The sequence below is a fragment of the Nothoprocta perdicaria genome, unplaced genomic scaffold (genome assembly GCF_003342845.1).
Source record: "Nothoprocta perdicaria isolate Ctin4 unplaced genomic scaffold, notPer1 scaffold_97, whole genome shotgun sequence".
NCBI classification, from domain to species: domain Eukaryota; kingdom Metazoa; phylum Chordata; class Aves; order Tinamiformes; family Tinamidae; genus Nothoprocta; species Nothoprocta perdicaria.
In genome coordinates this window covers 2,899,916-2,922,844 of record NW_020456276.1, presented here as the reverse complement: position 1 = coordinate 2,922,844, position 22,929 = coordinate 2,899,916, and the positions used below count along the sequence as shown (strand labels likewise).

Genomic DNA, 22,929 nt, shown 5'->3' with positions numbered 1-22,929 from the left:
GCAGAGTGTGCAAGGAGGGAATGTGTGCCCAGTATGTTCTGGAGGTGAAGTGAGTGTGGCTTGTGTGGACAGATGAGAATTAGTGAAGCAAGACACTGAGGCCACTGGAGAAGGAGCAGTGCTGTTCCTTGTGTTCTGTGGAGATGGAGCAAGAGCCTCCTGAGTGAGCACAGTGTAAAGAAAGGAAATCTGCCTCGTGCCCTTTGGAGCAGTAGGGAATGTGTGTGCCTTGTGCTCTGAAGAAGCAGCGAACATACGAGGTGCACGAAGAGCAGACGAGGCAATGTGTGTGTGCTGGCCTTTAGAGAAGGAGAGAAGGTGTGTGACATCTACTGTGAAGATAGGAAGAAACTGTTTTGTGCAGAGGAGAGTTAGTGAGCGACTGAATTGAGCACAAGCGAGAACGTGTGTATGCCGAATCTCTTTCAGAAATCAAGCGATAGTGTGCCATGACCCAGCCACCCCAATGCAGGCCAGACTCAAAAACATGCCCTAGGATGAGTGTTCGCACAGCCCCACACTTCGCTAGGCATGTCCTTTGCAGCCTCACTGCAAGTGCAGCTCTGCGCTTCTTTCCTCTCCTAAATCTAGCCTAGCTCCAATTYGCAAGTGGAGCATTTCCTAAGAAGAATGCCTCTCAGCACCAACCCACGTTCTCACCCCAAAGCACAGAGGAGGTGAACAATGAGTGTTGGCAYAGCCTCACACGTCCTTAAGCATGCCCTTTGCAGCCTCACAACAACTATGCCTCTATGCTCATTCCTTTTCCTCATTAAAACACGCAGCAAAACCCTTTGCAAACTCCAGCAGTCACCTAGACACCCTGACCCAGACACCCCAATGCAGGCCACACTCAAAAACATGCCCAAGGATGAGTGTTCACACAGCCCCACACTTCCCTAGGCATGTCCTTTGCAGCCTCACTCCAAGCGGGGCTCTGCACTTCCTCCCTCTCCTAATTCTATCCCTCCACCAATTCACAAGTGAAACATTTGGCCAAACAAATGTTTCTCAGCCCCAATCCATGTTCTGACCCCAAACACGAAGGAGGCGAACCATGAGTCTTAGCATAGCTTCACACGTCCTTACGCAAGGCCTTTGTAGTCTGACAGCAACTATGCCTCTATGTTCCTTTCTTCTCCTCATTCGAACACGGAGCAAAACTGTTCTTAAACCCCAGCAAACAGTCAACTTCATACCAATGTCCATCCTCCCCAATGCAGACTAGACCCAAAAACATGCCCAAAGATGAGTGTTGGCATAGCCTCACATGTCCTTACGCATGCCCTTTGCAGCCTGACAAAAACTATGCCTCTATGTTCCTTCCTTCTCCTCATTCAAACACGAAGCAAAACCGTTCACAAAACCCAGCAAACAGTCAACTTCACACCAATGTCCATCCACCCCAATAAAGACTAGACCCAAAAACATGCCCAAGGATGAGTGTTCCCCTGGCATGTGCTTTGCAGCCTCCCTCCAAGGGTGCACCTGTACTTCTTCCCTCTCCTACCCCTTCACCACCACTCAGGCATCACGTAGAGCCACGGCATCCTCTCACCCACGCCATTTGTACGTTCAACTTGAATGGTGTCAGGACATGAGGTTTGGCAGAGACTCACACTTCCCTAGGCATGTGCTTTGCAGCCTCATGCCAAATGGGGTTCTGCACTTCTTCCCTCTCYTAACTCTAGCCTAGTAGGTATTCGCAAGTGGAACATTTCATGAAGCAAATGCCTCTCATAACCCAAACAAGTAGTTGATCCTAAACYGAAAGTAGACATACAATGAGTCTTGGCACAGTCTCACTTCTTCTTACRCATACCCTTTGCATCCTGACTCCTAGTATTCCTCTACCCTTCCTCCTCCCCCTCAATCTACCCCTAAGCACAACTGTTTCCAAAATCCAGCAAAGAATCAAGGACACACCAACCACGAGGTACCCCAATGTTTGCCATACCCAAGAAGCTACCCAAGGATGAGTGTTGGTACAGYCACACATTCTTCTGGCATGCCCTTTGCAGCCTCACTCAAAGGACTCAGCAGAGTTACTTCCCTCTTCTACCTCTATTAAGAGATCCTCTCCTAACTCCATTTCTGTCTTGAGCCTGAAAGGCATTAGTGCATGAGTTTTTGCACAGTGCTGCACTTCCCCAGGCATGTCCTGTGCAGCCTCACTCCAAGACGGTGTTTGCGTTTCCTCCCTCTCTTTGCTAACTCTGTCACCAATTTACAATTGGATCATTTTGTCAAGCAAAAGCTTCTCCACATGCAACTCAGTATTGGGTCCCAAGCAGAAAGTAGGCGAAMCATKATTCTTGGCATAGTCTTGCACTTCGTTACGCATGCCCTTTTCAGTCTGTCTCCAAGTACGCATTTACTCTTCCTCCTTCTCCTCATTCAATCTCTAAGCCAAACCCTTCCTCAACCCCAGTAAACAGTCAATGACCCACTAACCACCAGACACCCCAGTGTGGGCCAGACCCAAAAAGTTGCCCAGGGCTGAGTGTTTTCACAGCTCCACACATTCTTTTCCATGCCCTTTGCAGCCTCACTCCAGATTGGGGCCTGCACTTTCTCCCCTAACTCCATCCTATCACTTATCCTAAAATGCGGCATTACATCAGGCGAACGCGTCCCACCTTCAACCCTATTTATGACACCAAGTCAAAGGTTCATTAAGAATGAGTCTTGGCACAGCCTCYCACTTTTCTTCGCCTGACCTTTACAGCCTAGATCTATGAAGGCCTCTGTGCTTCCTCCCTCTCCTAATGCTTCCCCTAAGCAAACACTCCCCAAACCACAGCATAGAATCTGCTACGCACCAAACAACACTTCCTCCAAGGCGGGCCAGATTCAGAATGTCACCCAGGGATGGGTGTTGGCACAGCCCCGCACCTCCTTGTGCATGTCCTTTGCAACCTGACTCTAAGTAGACATCTACACTTCCTCCTCCTCCTGATTCCTTCTCGCCAAACTAGCATCACATAGAGTCAAGGTCCCATATCATCCACGCCACTTCCAGCTGTAGCCGGAGAGGTGTCAGGGAATGAATCTTGGCCTAGCCCCCCTCTTCCCTAAGCATATCCTTTGCAGCCTCACTCCAAATGGGGCCCTGCGCTTCCTCCCTCTACTAACTCCATCCTATAATTCTTCCTGAACTCTAGCATTACATCAAAGAAATGCCTCCCAGCAGCATTCTTGTTTCTGAACCCTACCAGAAACTAGGTGAAGGACAAGTCTTGGCACAGTCTCATATAACTTTTTGTATGCCTTTTACAGTCTCACTTCAAGAGGGCCTCTGCAGTTCCTCTGTCACCTAAACCTCAGCTTAACACTGCACACTAGTACAAGCATGACAATGAATAGTATTATACAGCAGGAAACATCACTACACGTGAGTATGTAAACATGCRCTCATGCTCACCTGCACACACCTTGGCACCACCTAGCACAGACTTGAAGAACAGGACACATGCAACCAGCACTACACTTGAAGTGAGTCTGGAAAGGGCATGCTGAAATAAGTGTGGCTGTGTGCCAAGACTCATCCTAGTGCAATTTCTGTGTCTGGCTCACTTCRGAGTGAGTGTTAGTAGGTATGTCGCAGACTGTATACTAGGGTCCAGGGAAGGTTGTTTAGACTTTGTTTTGGGAGAGGGAGAGAGCAGAGAGTCCCATTTGGAGTGAGGCTGCAATAGTTATGCAAAGGGAGGTACAGGGCTGTGCCAAGTCCTGGACTCCTGTGCCAAGACCTGCACTCATTCCTGGACTCCTTTCATGTTAAAGTTGGAATTGGGTTTGGTGATTGGAGGTCCTGTCCTCACTCCCTCAGACACTAGATGGCGGCACAGGATTAAGACAGGGAACAAGTGTAGTTCTAAAATCAGAGTGAGGCTGCAAAGGGCATGCCAAAGGAAGTGCATGGCTGTGCCAAGACTCCTCTGCGGGCACCTTTCAGGTCCAAGCTAGAAATAGGGTGAGTCATATAAGGCCTTGACTATACTTGATATTAAGGTGTCAGTAAAATGTTAGGGGAAGAAGTATAGATCCCTGCTTGGAGTAAGGATGTAAAAGGCATGCCAAAGGAAGTGTGGGATACTGCCAAGAATCATCACTGGCCAAGTTTCTGGCAGTTGCCCAGATTGGCATTGGTTGTGGTTGGGGTGTCTCTCTCACTATGCTATTTTTTGGGGAGGGCTTTAAGATTAGCCTTAAGACATGGAGGATGTGTAGAGCTGCACTTGAACTGAGAGTGCAGGGGCATACTCAGGGAAGTACGGGGCWCTGAAAAATCTCCCTGCAAAGAGGGAGCTTCAAACTGGAAAAGAAGCGTGTGATGTGACTCCTTTACTGTACATGACAYTAGGCTGTTGGTAATGGTCTGAAAGAGAAAGGAAGCAAAGATYRGCCAGTGGGGTGTGGCTTTAAAGTGCAGGGCAGGGCAAAGACTCATCCTTGGWCAAGGATCTCRATCTGGAAGGCACTGGGGTGGGTAGAGGTTGGTGTGTAGCTGACAGTCGGGGAAAGGGTTTTTATTTAGGGTTAACTTTGGGAGGGAAGGGAAGCATAGAGCCCCATTTGGAGTGAGACTGCAAGGGGCATGTCAAAAGAAGTGTGAGGCAGTGCCAAGATTCATCCTTCACCTGCTTTCACCTTGGAGTAAGAAACATGGTTGCTGGTGGGAGGATTTGTTGTAGGCCAGATTTAGGAGAGGGAGGAAGCTTAGAGCCCTGCTAGGAGTGAGACTGCAAAAGGCATAGCACGAGAAAACTGAGCCTGTGCCAAGACTCATTCCCTGACGTTTTTCCAGTTACAGTTCCAGTCAGAAATGGGGTGGGTGATATGAGGCATTGGCTACACATAGAATCCTTAAGGTTGGAAGGGACCTCTAGAGATCATCTARTCCAACCGTCTGCACATGCAGGGTCACCTAGAGCATGTGGCACAGGACKGCGTCCAAGCTGGTTTTGAAGATCTCTAGAGAAGGAGACTCCACAAACCCTCTAGACAGCCTGTTCCAGGGTTCTGTCATCCTTAGTGTTAAGGTATTTTTCCTTAAGTTTCTGTGGAACTTTTGGTGCTTCAGTCTTTGGCTGTTTCCTAGTTCTGTCASTGGCCACCACTGAGAAGAGACAGTCCCATCCTCCTCACTCCCTCCCTTGAGATATTTATAGATACTGATCAGATCCCCCCTCACTGTTCTCTTCTTCAAGGCCCAGTTCTCTCATCCTTTCCTCATAGAGCAGATGTTCCAGGCCCGCTCGTAGCCCTGCGCTGGACTTTCTACAGCAGCTCCACATCCCTCATGTCCTGGGGAGCCCAGAACTGGACACAGTACTCCAGACGTGGCCTCACCAGGGCTGTGCACAGGGGGACGATCACCTCTCTTCACCTGCTGGAGACGCTCTTCTTAATGCACTCCAGGATCCCACTGGCCTTCTTGGCTATGAGGGCACTGCTGCCTTATGGTCAACTTGTYGTCCACCATGACACCCAGATCACTCTCTGCGGAGCTGCTCTCCAGAAGGTCAGTCCTCAGCCTGTACTGGTGTCTGGAGTTATTCCTCCCAAGTGCAGGACTTGCCCTTGGTGAACTTCACAGAATCACAGAATCTTCAAGGTTGGAAGAGACCTCTAGAGATCATCTAGTCCAACCTTCCCGCTCAAGCAGGCACACCTASAGCATGTGRCACAGGGCGGCATCCAGGTGGGTTTTGAAGACCTCCAGAGAAGGAGACTCCACAACCTCCCTGGGCAGCCTGTTCCACTGCTCTGTYACCCTMACARTRAAGAAGTTCCTCTTCACCTGGACGTGGAACTTCCTATGTTTCAGCTTATGCCCATTTCCCCTTGTCCTATCACTGGCCACCAACGAGAAGAACTTGTCCCCTTCTTCCCTGCATTCTCCCTTCATGAACTTACACATGTTAATTATATCCCCTCTCAGCCTTCTCTTCTCCAGAGAAAACAGGCCCAACTCAGTCTCTCCTCATACGAGAGATGTTCCATTCCCTTAGTCATCTTAGTTGCTCTGCGCTGGACCCTCTCTAGGGGCTCCACATCCCTCTTGTACTGGGGAGCCCAGAACTGCCCCCAGTACTCCAGGTGCAGCCTSACCAGAGCTGAGTAGAGGGGCAGAATCACCTCCCTTGACCTGCTGGCAACAACTTCCTGATGCAGGCCAGGATCCCATTGGCCATGAACTTCATGAGGTTTCTCTCCATCCAGTTGTCCAGGTTTGTCACGGAACATGTCRGGGTGTGGGGGGGTGAGTGACAAAATGCACTTCACTCGTATGAAAGAAAAAATAATAGTATTTATTAATATGGACAACAATTTCACAAGATTCTATGGCAAGGTCGCTTATTTTTACTGCATGGAGGTTTAAGATAATACACAATTATCTTGGATACCCTCCCGTTGCGTCACGAGGTTCAGATTGGACCCTCCTGCTTTCCAAGCTCCTACTGAGAGGAGTCTGGGTGCAGCTGGATCCAATCCTAGTCCCAGACCTGGTCAACGGTTTATGACTAAGGGATTTTTGTGTGCAGTTACAAAGTAAAGTTCAAACAGAGCGTGCTGTATTCACTTACCACAARTCTGTTGTGGAAATGGATCTCTGGCCCCAGGAGCCGTGCGGGCTTTCKTGCGGCCTCACCAGACTTCCACGCACAGCTGGCCCCAGGGGCCCTGAGGGCTTTCATGCTGCCATCCCGGGCCTCCSTGCGCAGGTGTCCCCAGGGTCCCTCTTTTCATTCATGCGGTCTCTCCGGGCCTCTGTGCGCACGTGGACCTGGGAGCCCTGTGGGCTTTCGTGCGGCCTCCTCACGCCCCCGTGCACAGCTGGCCCCATGAGTACCTGTGGGCTTTCGTGCGGCCTCCCTGGGGTTTTGTGCATAGCTGCACCCGGGGGCCCTGCAGGCATTCATGCGGCCTCCATGGGCCTCGTGTGCACGTGGCTCCGGGGGCCCCGTGGGCTTTCGTGCGGCCTCCCAAGGCCTCCGTGCATGGCTGGCCTCGCAGGGCCCTGTCGGCTTTCACGCGGCCTCCCCAGGCGTCTGTGCGCAGMTGGACCCGGGGTCCCTGTGGGCTTTTGTGCGCAGCTCGACCCCAGGGCCCYGCGGGCTTTCACGCGGCCTCCCCGGGCCTCCGTGCACAATTGGCCCTGGGGAACCTGTGGGCTTTTGTGCAGACTTGTGAGTCCAAGTCCACTCAGAGGCTCAGCGAGGCGGCACGAAGCGTCGCAGTGCCAGCTGTTTCCCACGCTGTTCAACTGTCTCGGTGACGAGGCACCACGTGCTTCCTTCTCACTCCAGTCCCAGTTCTCCTGGGTGATGCTGTCGCATTTGGACTTCGGGAGCCTCCTCAATCGCTTTTCCCCTGTTTGGGCACCTTGTGYAGTGTAAGGACCCTTTCCTTATCTGCTGACCAGCTCATTCCCTTCTGCTCTCCTCAAGGCTGCCTTCTACATCTGCCCCCTGTTTAGCTGACTGTTAATCAGCACCTCATGCATATGGGTTGCCTATGGGGTGAATATATTCTTATGGTTATTCTCTTTTTCTTTCACAACTATAGCAGCAGGTAACGTGCCTCGTGTTTGGTCTTGCTGTTCTGTGTCTCTGCACCCAGGTGTCACCTCTCATCGTTGGCTTGCAGGCAGCACCCTTTGGCCTGTGTTCACCCTGCCACAGCTTGTGGAAGATCTTGCTGGTCCCCACACAAACCCGAGTCCTGAGGAAGCCAGGATGCCGCTTGCCTCCACTCAAGGCAGGGCTGTGAGGCAGGAGGCCATCAAATGTGKCTTTGCCTGTGCCAGGCGAGCTGCAGGTGGCCTGGCTGGGGCCACGGGTTCTCACAGCAGCCTACCCCACACCTTGCTTCCCCACCACTGCTACAGGTTGAGCAGGCAACAGCCATTGCTAAGACATGTAGTGACACTCAACTGGAGKCCATCTAGGTGCTGGGTACCTGGGTGCTCTGGTGGGCTTAGGAGACAGCATTAAGTTTCAGAAAGCATCATGCAGCAAAGAGTGCTCCCAGCTCTGCTTTTGCAAGGCCTTCAGCTAGCCAGCCACCCACCCAAGCTGGGCAGTGGGCTCCCAACTGSAGATGTCGTGAGCTGCCATATACAGCTTTGAGATTTGTCCTGTGGCAGAAATACTATGGAGTTGGGAAGCAGGGGACGAGGAAGAAKGAAAGCACCAAGATCCGTTCTGCTATGCTTTTTCCACACCTCCCATTCTTCCCTCTGAGGCATGTCCACTTCTGCATCCTCGCTGCAGCCACAGTCTCTCCTTCCAGYTCCCCACTCCACAATGAAAGAGTACAAGAACAAAAGAACAACTATTTTTTTCTTCTGTACACGAATATATACAGGGTATTACATACATCTCTACACAGACAGTGCCAGTCAGAGCACAGGCCTCCACGGGCAGAGCCCAGCCACTGCCCCGAGAGGAACAGCCCTGGAGCCAGCCTGCAACGGGGAAGAAGGCTGCTAAATAGGGGCAGGAATATGGAAGCAGGATCAATGTCCAGAGTCACTCCAGCGAGGCCTCAATGCGCACTGGGCCCCAAGGCACCTCCGGACATTTGTGCGGCCTCCCCAGCTATCCGTGCGCACACTGCARTGGGGAAACCCTTGGCTTTTGTGCGGCATCCTTCAGCCTCTGTGTACACATTGCCTGCGGAGCCCTCTGCACATCCATGCACACGYGACCCCTCAATGACTCCAGAGTTTTGTGCGGGAATGGTGCAGCTCTGTGCACACTGTGCTCCCAGCGCCCTACATCTGAAGGCCAGCCTCCAGGTGAGCAGCATGTTATGAGTTTATCRGGAGTATACAAAATTTGGCATTTGTTAAGAAAGGCCCCCAAGGGTGAACGCAGAGGTTTAGGAGGCTCCTGACGTCTGAATTCTGCAGGGTCGTGCCTGGCTGCACCAGGATTGCAGTAAGAAGAAATTCCATGTGCTCCTCGCCTGGAAAGGTAGGCAGATTCTGGGGAAAAAAAAAAAAAAAAAAAAAAGGTCAGCAGATAAGGAAAGGGTCCTTACACTGCACAAGGCGCCCAAACAGGGAAAAAGTGATTGAGGAGGCTCCCCAAGTCTGAACACAGTGGGGTCATTCAGCAGAACTGGGAACGGAGTCAGCAGGAAGCGCGCGGTGCCTCATCACCGAGGCAGGGGAGCAGCGCGGGAAGCAGCGGGCACTGCGACCCGTCGTGCGGCCCCGCCGGGCCTCCAGCAAGGCCGCACAACAGCCTGCGTCACCCCCAGGAAACAGCGTGCCTGGAGGCCCCGTTTGTCCCACAGAGGGCCGTCCCGAGTCCCCCCAGCGTGATGTCCTTGGAGGCCCTCAGGGCTACACCAGGGTCTTGGKCTGCATGGTCCTCGTTGGTCCTCATGCAGCGGCCCTGGGGGCTGCAGGCATTGCACGCTGGAATTCCTCCTCGCCATGCTCACCGGGGCTCCAGGGCTCGGCCCCGAGGCCCACGGGCACTGCCAGCCCCCATCCGCACGGGCTGCCCCGCGCCCAGCCCGCGCCGCGCGCGCCTCCTCCACCCGCAGCTCCCCCCCTCCGCCCGGGATGGTTTAACCCGCGCTCCCCCGCCCGCGGCCGTTTTCCCGCCTCTGCTCTGGGCTCTCCCCGACCCCGCCCGAGGGTTCCACCATCTCTCTGCCCGTGCCGGGGGTGTCACGGTGCGCGCCTCCGTCCACAGCGCTAAGGGTTTGTCCCCATCCGCCCATCGCCCTGCTCTCCCGGGCGGCGGTTCCTTGTCTCAGGGAGGCGGTTCCGCCGCACAGCCCCTTTGAGGGCCCTCCTGTTCTCCTTCAGTGCGAATGTTCCGCCTCGCGCTCCCCCCGCCCCTGGCGGAAATGGTTTATTCCCTCATACGGTCTCTCCAAGCCCCGCTCTCACTCCCGTTCGTCCTGCCCTTACCTGGCGCGTCACGCCACCAGCTCGCTCGTGATTGGTCGATCTGCAGCGCCCGGAGCGGCGTGGCCAATGGCGGCGCTTTCCCCGTCCGCATCCAAGATGGCGCCGCCGGGGTCTGCGGGAGGGTGGCGGTGAGGCGGCCTAGCGGGGGGGCGCCGCCTTCCTCCGCGCTCTGCCGCCGCCGCGGGGCCGGCCGGCCGGTGGGCTCGCCCGCTCGCTGGCCGGCCGGGGCCCGCCCCCCCCCGCCATGGCAGCCGAGAGCGGCCGCCAGTTCTGGAAGCGGAGCTCCAAGCTGCCGGGCAGGTGAGCCCGGGTGGGGGCGGCCCTGCCCCGCAGGCCTCGGTGGCTGCGGCGGGGCCGCGTCCGTGTCCCGGCTGCGGGACGGGTGGCTTCTCTTGGAGGGTGCTCGTAAAGGGGGGGTGGAGCAGCCCCTTCGGTTTTGGAGGCGGGCAGTGGGGCTGGCCATGGGGCAGGGGGCCGCATTGGGTGCGGGGCGCCAGGGCATCCCTCTCCCCGGCTGTGGGGCAGCAGTGGCGYTGAGGGACCTGCAGCAGCCCCTCGCCCTGCGAATGCCCAGGGCAGCCCCTGCTGTGGGGCAGCGGAGTCCACTGCCCCMTGCCATCGCTGTGGGACGTTGTGGGATCCCCCCCTGCCCCGTGCTGGATGTCACGGCCTCACGAGGCTCCCCCGGCAGCAGCGGCGCCGCAGCTGAACCGTGCTCGTCTCTGCCGACATCCTGGAGCCTCCGTCCTTCCCGGAGCCCTTGGGGGTGTCACCTGGGGCAGCAGCTCCCGTGTCCCAGACAGGTGCCCCCTGCTTCCCTCTCCCCCGTGGGTTGCTGCTCCTGGTGCACCTCTGTTCCATACTCTGCTCATTTTGAGGGTGCCCGGGACATACGGGCTTGGGGTACATGCCTGCACGCACCTCCCTGCTTGTTTTCCTCTGGGTGTGGTATCTGCGTTCAGCTGGGGATAGGAGAGGGAACCGAGTAAAATATCTTGTTTAAGCAGAATTTAGGAAGAAGGGGGTGGAGATGCTGAGGTAGATGCTTCCTACGTGGTCCCAGGAGCACGGTTTCCCCATGTGGAAGAGAGGATGGGGAGAGGACACCCACCGCTCCGAGAAGGCTTTCACGTGCCGCGTTTCACTATGGTGATGCTCGGGCTTTCTCCKGTGCTCATGCTGCTGCTTGCCTTATTCGAACCCTGCTACCCTCCCCTGATGTGTAACCTGGAATGTTTAGTTGGCTCTAAATCCTGCTGGACCCGTTAATTCTTTCTAATGTGCTTTCACTCTTAGTTGTCGCCGCTCCAGCTCCCGCAGGTTGACAGGCTGGGTGCAGATCTGTGGCAAGCAAGAAGCGTTAACACGTTCTTTTCTTCATGCGAGAAGAAAATGCTGGCTTCTCGGCAGATCTTTCCCACCCTTCTCAGAGGGATCCCGCTGCTCTGCTTGTGGGCAGTCTCTACAACAGCGTCTCTCTTCTCTAGCCCATGACTTTGGCCTTCAGCTTGGAACACTGTGACTCGGTGAACCGGTTTGGGAGGCAGTCAGTCATGCCCAGACAGTGAGCAACAACGTTAGATGTTGGGCCAAGTTCTTTTCTGCTCCTGAAAGGCCAATTTGCAACTATCCTTCTGTCCGCTGGGGCCAGGCCGGCTGGGTGCCACCTTCAAACGTCCCGCGTACCAGTCCCTCTTGGGGGACAGTTCCTAGCAGGGATATCGAGGACCGCATTCCTGATGGAGAATGCGGCCGTGCCAGGCGCGGCACACGCTGTGTCCATGGTCACTGCATGCGATGCTCCCCTTCCAGTTTTTGGTCTGAACTTTGAGAGATCTTTCCCTGCAGATTCTTGGCCGCTTGAGTTCTTCACTGTGACGAGCAGGCAGAGGGCAGCTTTGTAAAGACTTGGAGTCAGCATTAGGTTCATGTTCTGTGATTTTGTTGAATTTTGTGGAATTTTGTTGCTTAGTTTATTAGCTTTTACCTCATGCTTTTCCTCTGTAGATTTAGTGTTTTGGCACTACTAGTATGTGCTATTTTGTGTTGCTGTCTCATGTTCTTACAGAGGGAATTCTCACTCCAGTGAATTTTGGGAGTGCTTTGCCAGGCTTGCTCAGCATGTTATCCTGTGTGGTGCATTCTGATCATTCCCACGAGGAGAGATGGGCAGCAAGATACCAGGGCGTCTTGTTTTAGAAGGGGAAATGTAGACTCTGCTCTCTCTATCTACAAATAAAATATGTTCAGCCTCTGAAATGGCACCGAGTCTTCACGGACCTGCCTTCAGCTGCAGTGTCAATAATCTGTCGCCTCGCTGGCATCAGCTGGATCTCTAGGTGTTTCCCAGCTGTGCCGAGCCGTGGCCAGGCGCCATCCSGAGGATGAGTCCCATGAGGAGCTGTCTCACGTGTGCTTGGGCTCTGGGTTGCAAGGCAGGAGATCAGGAGGACTTSAGATCCCAGCACGGATTTAGCGTGGGGAAGTTGTGGATAGTTAGGCAAATGGAGCTAATAAGCTCCTCGGCTCATTTCCAAGTAGAGCTGGTGATGAGCCCTAATAGCTCCTCTTCCAAGCGACGCTCCGCTTGGAGCCCAGATGCCTCTGTGGCCTGGAGCTTCAGTCCTGCTCCTTGGGACGGATGCTGGGGTGCTGGGATGTAGTGACTCATTCGGGCCGAGTTGGAAGGAGCTGATAAAGCTGCTGTTCGAGCTGTGAACCAGTGCAGAGCCTGGGCTGCTGCAGTGTTGGGCTCAAGTGTCCAGTGCCCCTGGCTGCAGCCCTTCCCCATGGGCTCAGCAGGGGAAATCTGCACACCAGGGAGGCCCTTTTGTGGAAAAGAGAGCGGACTTTCAGGCCAGAAGTCCAGGGAAATGGAGGCCGTGGTTACGCGGCGAATCAGCAGTGCAGCGGAGAACAGATCTCTGCTCCTTGTTCAGCTGGGCTGGCAGAGCCAAGTGCTTCCAAAAGGTCTCTGTCCTCTGCTGCAAAGAGCTGCAAACTCCTTCAGCTGGGGCTAACCCAGTCTGCTTCCGACCTAAGGTTTTGCAGTCAGAACTTCATTGAAGTTGCTTTTGACTGGGCATGTGACCCCAGCCGAGGCTGAGGAGGCTTCATGGGTTCTCTGTGGCTTTTGGCACTTGTTTTCTTTTTATTTTTTTCCCTTCCTGCAGCATTCAGCCTGTCTATGGAGCACAGCATCCCCCGCTGGACCCTCGGCTCACCAAGAAGTAAGTTTAACTCATGTCCTACAGACRCAGACCCCTTTGGAGGGCTTGGGCTCAGTCCTGCAGGACCCGAGGATCACCAACATGTCCTGGCCTTGTATCCCACCGTGCCCAGGCCAGGCTGGGGTCGTAGGAATGACCCATCCAGCTACACTTGCGTTTCCAGAGCAGGCTCCAGAGCTGGTTTTTGAYGTGGCTCCCTGCGTGCAGCGCCCACCCTTGGCCTGCAGCATCCAGGCTGTGCATGCCCTGTGTAGCAGGGGTAGCTTTCCACCAGCACCCTTGATAGCCAGGATTCTGTATCGGACCCATCAAAGGAGTCGGGAATGTTCTTCAGCAGAGGTGTCTGGGCCTTTCGCTGTTGTCAGAGGGGGGAATTAAGGGAAAGAGGGAGCTTGAGCTGCCTGGCAGCCCTGTGGCTCCGCAGGAACAGGCAGAGCTGATCTCCTGGGCTGCCTCCTTCTCCTGATCTCGTGATGTGTGGGGGTGAAGGCTCCCGCTCCGCTGCCAAGCTTCAGCTGCTGGACTTTGGCTCCTGCAGCTTAAGGGTAAACGCAGAGGCTCCTCCTGTGCCCGGGAACAGAGAGAGGCCAGTGCCCGGGTGCTGGGAGCAATTGCAGCTGCGTCTGCGAGTGCCACCCGGCTCTCCCGCTGCTCTGTTATGCCTCTCCCCAGGTTGCAGGGGTGTTTTGGGTTAATCTGTTTTCCGCGGCGGGGGTAGAGGTGGMGCTGGAGATGTTGTGCATGTCTCTCGCCCTTTTGGGCTCACACGCCTGGCATCTCTCCAGCTCTTTGCTGGCCTCCCATGTCCAGAGATCCTAGCGGCTCTGCCTCCTGAGAGCAAGCAGCCTGCAGAGACTTAGCACATTTCTTGTGTTTGGCAAGAGAGGCCTGGCAATTGGAGAAGAAAGAGGCTAGTGGACTGGAACTAGCGTGTTGGGAGGAGAAGAAAATGGGCTTGGCTGATACTGGGACTCTGATACTATTTCTTTCTGGCTTCTAGTTTCATCAAGGACCGCTCCAAGACCAGTGCCTTGCCTATGAAAAGCAAGAAGGCCTCCAGCTTTCACGAGTTTGCCCGCAACACCAGTGACGCCTGGGACATCGGCGATGATGAAGATGAGGACTTCTCTTCCTCCTCTTCCCAACCGCTGAACTCCAAAGTGGCCAAGGCCACGGCAGCGCAGGTGCTGGAGAACCACAGTAAGCTGAGAGCGAAACCCGAGCGAGCCCAGTCTGCCCTCAGTGACATGCCCACCAACTGCAAGGTCATCAAATCCAGCAGCGAGGCCCAGCTCTCCAGGACATCTGGTAAGAGCTGGTTTTGGGCACAGTTCCTCCTAACTGACTGTTGAACCCAATCTCTTGCTGCTACCTCGGTGTTATGAGTAAGAGGCCACAGTGCAGCCCGTACACCTGAGAGGCTCTTGCGCTCTCTGTGCTTCAAGGAGTGCTGTTGGAGGGTCAGGTTTGCTCACTCTCCAGTGCTTTCTTTATTTCACAGAATCACAGAATATTCACAGAATCACAGAATCTTCAAGGTTGGAAAGGAACCTCTAGAGATCATCTAGTCCAACCTTCCCGCTCCAGCAGGCACACCTAGAGCATGTGGCACAGGATGGCATCCAGATGGGTTTTGAAGACCTCCAGAGAAGGAGACTCCATAGCCTGTTCCACTGCTCTGTTACCCTCACAGTATCATAGAATCATAGAATGCCCAAGGTTGGAAGGGACCTCAGAGGTCATCGAGTCCAACCCCCCTGCTCACGCAGGGTCACCTAGAGCACGTGGCACAGGGCTGCATCCAACCAGGTTTTAAAGATCTCCAAAGAAGGAGACTCCACAACCTCTCTGGGCAGCCTGTTCCAGTGCTTTGTCACCCTCACAGTGAAGAAATGCTTCCTTAAGTTCCTGTGGAACTTCCGATGCTTCAGTTTGAAGCCATTTCCTCTAGTCCTGTCACTGTCCACCACTGAAAAGAGGCCGACCCCCTCCTCCTCACTGCCTCCCTTGAGGTATTTATACACGCTGATCAGGTCCCCCCTCAGCCTCCTCTTCTCCAGGCTGAACAGGCCCAGCTCCCTCAGCCTTTGCTCATATGGCAGATGTTCCAGGCCCCTGATCATCCTGGTAGCCCTGCGCTGGACTCTCTCCAGCAGCTCCACATCCCTCTTGTCCTGGGGAGCCCAGAACTGCCCCCAGTACTCCAGGTGCGGCCTCACCAGAGCTGAGTAGAGGGGCAGAATCACCTCCCTTGACCTGCTGGCAACATCCTCCTGATGCAGGCCAGGATCCCATTGGCCTTCTTGGCCACGAGGGCACACTGCTCACTCATGGTTAACTTGGTGTCAACCAGGACTCCCAGGTCCCTCTCCGTGGAGCTGCTTTGCAGCAGGTTGAGCGAGCCCTAATCTGTACTGATGCCTGGGGTTATTCCTCCCCAGGTGCAGGACCCTGCTCTTGTCCTTGTTGAACCTCATGAGGTTCCTCTCTGCCCAACTCACCAGCCTGTCCAGATCCGTCTGGATGGCAGCACAGCCCTCCGGAGTGTCGGCCACTCCACCCAGCTTGGTGTCATCTGCAAACTTGCTCAGGGTGCACTCTGTGCCCTCGTCCAGGTCGTTGATGAACAATTTGAGGGGGTGTCCCCTGCTGGGATTAAGCTGGCAGGTCCTGCTGCCAACAGGTGACATTGATGGCCGCATCACCTCCTCTGTGCACTGGCAATTAGCTTGATCACTGTTTAGAGGGGAGACAAGCAGGGCAGATCTGAAGGTCAGTTCCTCTGGGATTCCCTCGCACTCCTTGTGCCTCTGTCTCGTTATCCTGTCACAAACCTTCTGAGACCTGATGGAGGAAGTTGGATCTGTGTGCAGCCAGGTGCCTGGAGATGGGAAGAAGGGATGAGTGTTGGAAGTAGTTGGAGGGAAGTGATGGAAGAGGAATGATAGATGCCTCTGAACCGGTTTGAAGTGCTGAGCTGGTAATGGGCCAGTGATGCCCTGTAGGAAAGAGACAGGTGAAATCTGCAGTGTCAAATCTCTGATGGTGTCTGGTGGGGCTGGAGAGGGGCTGCCTCTGTCACTGTGTTGTCTGCTCCTCACAGAGGATGCCTGCATGCGGACCCCCCTGCCGAAGCAGCAGTCCCTTCCCCTTCGGCCTGTCATTCCGCTTGTCGCCCGCATCTCTGACCAAAATGCTTCGGGTGCTCCCCCCATGACAGTGAGGGAGAAAACGCGCCTGGAGAAGTTTCGGCAGCTTCTTTCCAGCCACAACACGGACCTGGGTGAGTGCTGGTGCCCACAAGCAGAAAGCCACTGGGGACATGTTGTGCAGTGAAACCTGCTTTGATTTGCAGTCACAACTACTCCAAGGTGGAAAAAATCCCTGCCGATAGCTGCTCCGAGTGGGATTGTTCTGATAGCCTCTTCCAGTGGCAGCGCTGGAAGTTTGGGGGCTGCCTGTCTTTCCCCATCRCTTAGATGATGCTTGTGGCTGCTGTGGCTTGTTGGCCTCTACCCGAGGACTGAATTGCCACTGCGAGGGGCCTGGTGGGTCCTGGCCCCTGCTGCCCCCACTTCTGAGTGGAAAGGGTCTCCTCACCTTGCCCTAGACCCACATCCCTGGTCATTGCTAACATGGAGCCTTCCTGGAGGCTCAGTGTGTCCTGAGCCTGCAGGAGCAGACTGGCCTTTCCTCTCCTTCTAGGTGTAGTGGTGCCTGGACGTGCCTAGGATCTAATCCATTGCCACCACTGTCCGTTTGCAGATGAGCTGAGGAAATGCAGCTGGCCTGGTGTGCCCAGAGAGGTCCGGCCCGTGACGTGGCGTCTCCTGTCAGTGAGTACCCGGAGCTGCAATGCGGGAATGTGGGTGGGGATAGCTTGGCAGCCTGTGCAGAGCTGGGGACATGTGTTCCTGGACCTTCCCGTGTCCCGTAGCCAGGTTGGTTTGTGACAAACAACAAGCCAACAAGCTTTCCAACAAGCTGTAGTTGGAAATCGGGGAATGTAATAGGGGTGTCTGCAAGCACAAAGCCCAGGCTGGTGTTGGAATTGTGGCTAGCTCTGCTTGGGGAACAAGCTGCTGAATCCCATGAAGCTACCTGCAGATGAGAAAAGACACAGGGGCTGGTAAAACCGAACCTCAACTTTCTACAGTTGCCAGGTCTCTGTATCTGAGAGGATTTCTGGGTGCGCAGCTGCTTGGCAGGATTTCAGGGGATGGTCAGTGGCCAGGAGAAATGAGGAAAAGGGTCCACCCTGACATCACTTTTCTTGCCGCAGGGTTATCTCCCCGCAAACATGGAACGGCGGAAGCTGACCTTGCAGCGCAAGCGGGAGGAATACTTTGGCTTCATCCAGCAGTATTACGATTCCCGGAACGAGGAGCACCACCAGGATACCTACCGGCAGGTACAAACCCTCTGCCTGTTGCTTGGCTTTCTGTCTTGGGGTATCTCTTCCCTCCCTGTTGTTGCTACTTGTCCCTGCAGCTGGGCTTGTACCAGAACTGTGCCTCTAGCTGGAGCTATGGAGTCTTCTCCTTGGGGACAGGCACGATGCCTCTGTCCATCCCCCTCAGGGCACTGGTCTGTGTGAGTTATTGTGCTCCTGAAAAGCAAGGCTCATCTATGTAACCTGCACTCTTCCAGATCCACATCGACATTCCAAGGACCAACCCACTTATTCCCCTTTTCCAGCAGCCGCTTGTCCAAGAGGTAAGAGGGGTGCGAGGCTCTCGTCTGCATTGCAGTGGGTCGGACCGGTTGTGTGTGGAGCCAGGGCTGGCGCTACTGTTCATGAGCTGGCTGCGCAGGGCAGCTCTGGGCCTCCCAGGCTCACAACTCCTGGTGCCTCTGCCTCTGATCAGCAAATATCCGCTTAAACCACCTGGTCTTGTTCCATGTTTCCAAAAGATGTCAGCTCATGGGCTGTGACAGCAGTTTCGTAGGACGTTGCTGTCTCTGTTAAATATACAGCCAAGAACTAGTAAGAGACCTGAAGCTGCAGTTTTGGACCAGYACAGGCATCCGTTGTGTTGGGCTACGAAACCTCTTCTGGGTAAAGCAGCATGTGAGAGTCTGGGGCAGTGATGGGTCTGAGAGGTGGCCAGGAGGTGCCAGCATCGGTTGGCTTTGGAAACAAGCTCCATGTGGGTATGTGGGATGTCAGAGCGTGGGGCTTGGGCTGCGTCGGCTGGAAATGGTACCTAGTTTGGTTGTCTGGAGGGGCTGTTCTGCTAGAAGTTATCCTGACCTGCCATGTGGGAATACTGTGCTCATAGCTGGAGGTTAAAGAGCACAGATAAGAGCCTAAGCTGCCCACGAGACGTTGAGCAAGGTGCGTAGCTCTGATAGGCAGCCTTGCCCTGAGGTTGAAAGGTTCTTAAGCTGTCTGCATCTTGCAAAGTTGACCCCACGTTTCTCCAAGCTGTGGCTTTGGAGAGGAGCAGCCTTCCCTTGTTCTGGGAAGCGTGGGGTGGGATCTATGCATCATACAGGAGAATATCCTCAGACTTGCCTGCTGCTTATCTAACAGTATTGCTGCAGAGGGGCCTGCCAGTGCATGACCTCCGCTCCCTGAGCCCTGAAAGCTGTTTTCCTGCCTTTCCTTCATGCACGGCTAACACAGGTACCTGCTTTCCTTCCTTCTTCCCTTAGATCTTTGAAAGAATCCTGTTTATTTGGGCCATTCGACACCCGGCCAGTGGCTATGTGCAGGGAATCAATGACCTGGTCACTCCATTCTTTGTTGTGTTCCTCTCGGAATATGTTGGTAAGTGACACTGCTCAAAGGTGACCCTGCTCGAAGGGACGATGCTGCCTCCTCGCCTCAGCGTTTGCAGCCGTGTGAGGAAAGCTCAGCTGGCTGGAGAGAAGCCCATCCTTCCACTCCTGGGTCATGCCAAAGATGCATCTCGACCTCTCTCTGTGCCCTTCACTGCCTGGTTGAATGGACTTTAGCTTTGTGGCCTTGCTGAGCTCCACAGAAGCTGAAGTGCTTTGCAGTTGATTTGAATGTACTTAATATTGTTGTAGCTCTGAAGAAAACAAGGCTTTTTGGGCACTGAGGAAGTTGAAGCAGAGCCCTGTGCCGCAGAGGTGAGGGGCATTGAAATCTGGCTCACAAAGGTCGAATTTGGAGCTAGTCCTTGCTCTGCAAGGAGTGAATTATAATGAGACCCTGCTGAGCATTTACACTGTTTAAATACTCTGTCCTGTGCTGCTAGTGCAGATGTGACTGTGAAGCCGAGAGCTTTCAGAAAGCAAATTTATTTCTTGCAGCTTTGGGCTCTGTTAGCCCCTCACTTTTACTTGGACATCAAGTCAGTTTTGCCCATGGGATTTTTATTCTTTCTCCAGCCCTAGCTAAGGTTTGGGGTTTATGCTAATACTGGGAGGCCATAATTCCTATGCCTAAAGGCTCTTATTTTTCATCTCAAGAAAAGGGGAAATAGTTTATAAGGCCTTACTAGTGACAGAGAAATTCTGCCTGACAGAAGTATTTGTAAGGGCTCATCCAAAGCTCACCGGCTTGTTGCATGTCCTCTGCTCTGTGGCTGAAGCTCTGCAGACTCGCAGTGAACTGTCTTTTGAGGATGCTGTGAAGAGAGGTCACTGTGGCAGATGGAAGTGGTCGGTATTGGTCATCAAAAACGTCATCGCTGCTCGTAGTYTGAAGGAAAAGCAGAGTTTTCTTTGCTGGGAGATAAAGCAGCAAAGTGTGTGGTGGGCAGCTGAGCAGGTTCCCCCCAGACCTTGCTGCTTGAGAGGCGTTCGTGGTGCTGAGTCCTGGTGGACGCTGGGCAGCTGCGGAGCGCTGCGTGGGCTGCGTGGGACGCGCCGTGTGCGGGGCAGGTGGTCCCGGCAGGAGAGGAGCCAGCCCGAGGGGTCCGCGCGGCCTGTGGCACCCCCGGCCTGCCCGCCTGCCGCCTTGGGTGCCAGTGCCCGACCGGCCCGCAGGGCTTCGGAGCAGGCCCTGCTTCTCCCTGCTTTCCAGGCCTGTCTCCTCCTCAGAAACGTTCTCAATGAATGTGGCCTTCCTTTCCTGCCCTCTCTGCAAGTTGCATGGGAGGAAAGGCTCAAGTGCCTGAGGTGTATTGAGTTGYGTTTAGCCTAATCCCCGTCTGCCTCCGGAGGCAGGGCTTCAGAGGCAGCCTGTGGGTCGGGAGCTTGGTGCTCCTCTGCCTCACTGCCCATTGATCTAGCTGTGAAACAGCCTCAGCATAAGGCCATCCTGATCAGCAGGATAGGATCAGTAATTCTGTTGAATGCATGTGGGGAAGAAACAGCCCCGCTTGGTGTCCTATAAAGCCTGGCCTAGCTCTCCTCAGTCTCTCCTGGCTTCTCGTCTCGGGGCTTCATGTCCTTTCTCCTTGCTGTCTCCTAGTATGAGCAGAAGCCTCTGCACAGCATCCTGTGCTCCACAGAGGACATTGCTTGGGGAAGGTGGAGGGTGTTAAGCAAGTTTGCCTCTTATTTGGGACACCTCGCCCAAATGGAGAAGGAGAAGATGGAGGAGGCTGCAGGGTCTGCAAGGCTCCAAGCGCCGACCTGCCCCCGACTGCTGCCCAGTTTGCCCTCGGATAAATTCAGGCAGGTCCCGGGCAGCGTCAGCCCCCAGCAGATCTCGAAGCGGCTCCGCTCTCGGCCTCCRCGCTGGCTTTAACTCTTTTAAAGTTAACAAGTTTAAAGTTAAAAAGTCTTTTAAAGTCTCTTTAAGACTTTTGCTGGCCAGGAAGGTCTCTTGAGGGTTTGGGAGGCTCTTGCAGCTGTGCTAAGTCTGGGAGAAGCCGCTTGAGGCAGCCACCAAGGAAAGGGAAGCCTCAGCTTTTCCAGGGAGGCTGAGAGCAGGGAGATGTGAGCGGTGCTCCCTGCGTCCCGCTCCCAGTGCCCAGCTTCAGGTCTCCCTGCAAGATGTTGATTTCGTGTCTGTGTGGGCGGTTGGAGGGACTGTCCTGCCAGACGCAGGTGAAGGAGGATCGCAGGCGCCTCCTGATCATCTGCAAGGAAGAGAATCTCCGTTGGCTCCCAACTGCCTTCTCCTACCCACCACCAGCACCAGCTCACTCGCCTCCAAGCAGTCCTAGCTGCTGTTGAGGGCTTCGCTGCAGCCTTGGTGCTCGCACAAGCCACCCAATGCCTCCCTCCCTCCTGACTCTCTCCTGCCTCTCTTGCAGAAGAGGATGTGGAAAACTTTGATGTGACAAACCTGTCGCAGGACATTCTGCGGAGCATTGAAGCCGATAGCTTCTGGTGCATGAGCAAGCTGCTGGATGGGATACAGGTGAGCCTAAATCCTGGTATTTAGAGCCTAGGGAGGCTCTGCCCACCTTTGCTGTCTTTGGTGCTGGGACAGGGATCGTCTATCCTAGCAGGAAGGAGATTCCCTTCTTCACTGGGTTGGCAAAATTCCGGGGAAATAGATGCTGCGCCATCCCAGGGATAATGCTGGCAGCCAAAAGCCATGTCCTTTTGGCTCATACCAGTCTCATCTCTGAGCAGAAACCCTTCTGATGACTTGTAGCTGTTGTTGCAGCGTGTGCCTTACTCGTGGCCTCTTTCCCCAGGATAACTACACCTTTGCACAGCCGGGGATCCAGAAGAAGGTTAAGGCCCTGGAGGAGCTAGTCAGCCGCATTGATGGTAGGTAATCAAGGGAGCAGGAGCCGGGCAGSGACCCAGGGCAGCTGCAGTGGCTGAAATTCGGGATGCTAGGGGTATTGGGAAAGGTGCTGATGTGGAAGGGACAGGGCGCAATCAGCTGAAGGGCCCCTGGGGACAGAGTTTGCCCGGGTGGACAGCGCAGGTGAGGATCAGGTGTCGGGAGAAGGAAGAAGGGYTCTCCTGGAAGCCTCCAGCAACGTTTTTGGGGCCAGTGCGGGTGTAGGAGCTGGGGCACCATGGTTGCCAGGTGTGTGAGTGAGACCTGCTCTTTCAGAGCAGGTACACAATCACTTTAGGAGGTACGAGGTCGAATACCTGCAGTTTGCCTTTCGCTGGATGAACAATCTTCTCATGAGAGAGTTGCCTCTTCGCTGCACCATCCGCCTCTGGGACACCTACCAGGTAGGCAGGCCCTGCTCCTCCCTCCTCGACTCCAGCGCCGATTCTCTTAAACCGGGTAGGTGTTTTGGCATCTGAGAGGTGGGGAGAGGCAAAGCAGCGTGGAGTGTTTGCAGCCAGCAGGGCATGAGGGATGTGTCAGCAGAGCGGCTGCGGCCCAGGGAGCCCTCCTGCACCTGGGCTGTGGAGCTGATGCAGTTTTATTGTCCACAGTCGGAGCCAGAAGGGTTCTCCCACTTCCACCTGTACGTCTGCGCTGCCTTCTTGATCAAGTGGCGGAAGGAGATCCTGGATGAAGAAGACTTCCAAGTAAGTCTGTCAGGGGGTGATGATTCAAGCATGGATTCACCAMGGGGAARTCATGCTTGACTAACCTGATCGCCTYCTATGAAGGAGTGACTAGCAGGATAGATGAGGGCAGGGCGGTGGATGTCGTCTATCTGGACTTGAGCAAGGYTTTTGACACCGTCCTTCACAGCATCCTCGTGGGCAAGCTCCRAAGGTGTGGGATAGATGTGTGGACRGGGAGGTGGATTGGGAATTGGCTCAGTGGCAGGGTGCAGAGAGTGGTAGTCAGTGGTGCGGAGTCCAGTTGGAGACCTGTASTTAGYGGTGTCCCCCAGGGGTCGGTCCTCGGTCCGGTCCTGTTCAACTTATTCATCAATGGCCTGGATGAGGGGATGGAGTGTTCCCTCA

The 22,929-nt window shown here is 54.8% G+C and overlaps 1 protein-coding gene across 1 annotated transcript in view; it reads left to right on the top strand.

Annotated features, from left to right (window-relative positions):
* The first annotated feature begins 10,184 nt into the window (after positions 1-10,184).
* Positions 10,185-22,929, top strand: part of TBC1D22B (TBC1 domain family member 22B) — a 14,148-nt gene continuing 1,403 nt past the window's right edge. Inside the window, exons 1-12 of the mRNA XM_026053234.1 lie at positions 10,185-10,240; positions 13,114-13,170; positions 14,171-14,478; positions 16,274-16,453; positions 16,936-17,006; positions 17,453-17,581; positions 17,821-17,886; positions 18,829-18,943; positions 21,348-21,454; positions 21,738-21,813; positions 22,109-22,236; positions 22,447-22,542. Of these exons, the coding sequence (XP_025909019.1) occupies positions 10,185-10,240; positions 13,114-13,170; positions 14,171-14,478; positions 16,274-16,453; positions 16,936-17,006; positions 17,453-17,581; positions 17,821-17,886; positions 18,829-18,943; positions 21,348-21,454; positions 21,738-21,813; positions 22,109-22,236; positions 22,447-22,542 (1,389 nt within the window). The remainder of the gene's footprint in view (positions 10,241-13,113; positions 13,171-14,170; positions 14,479-16,273; positions 16,454-16,935; positions 17,007-17,452; positions 17,582-17,820; positions 17,887-18,828; positions 18,944-21,347; positions 21,455-21,737; positions 21,814-22,108; positions 22,237-22,446; positions 22,543-22,929) is intronic.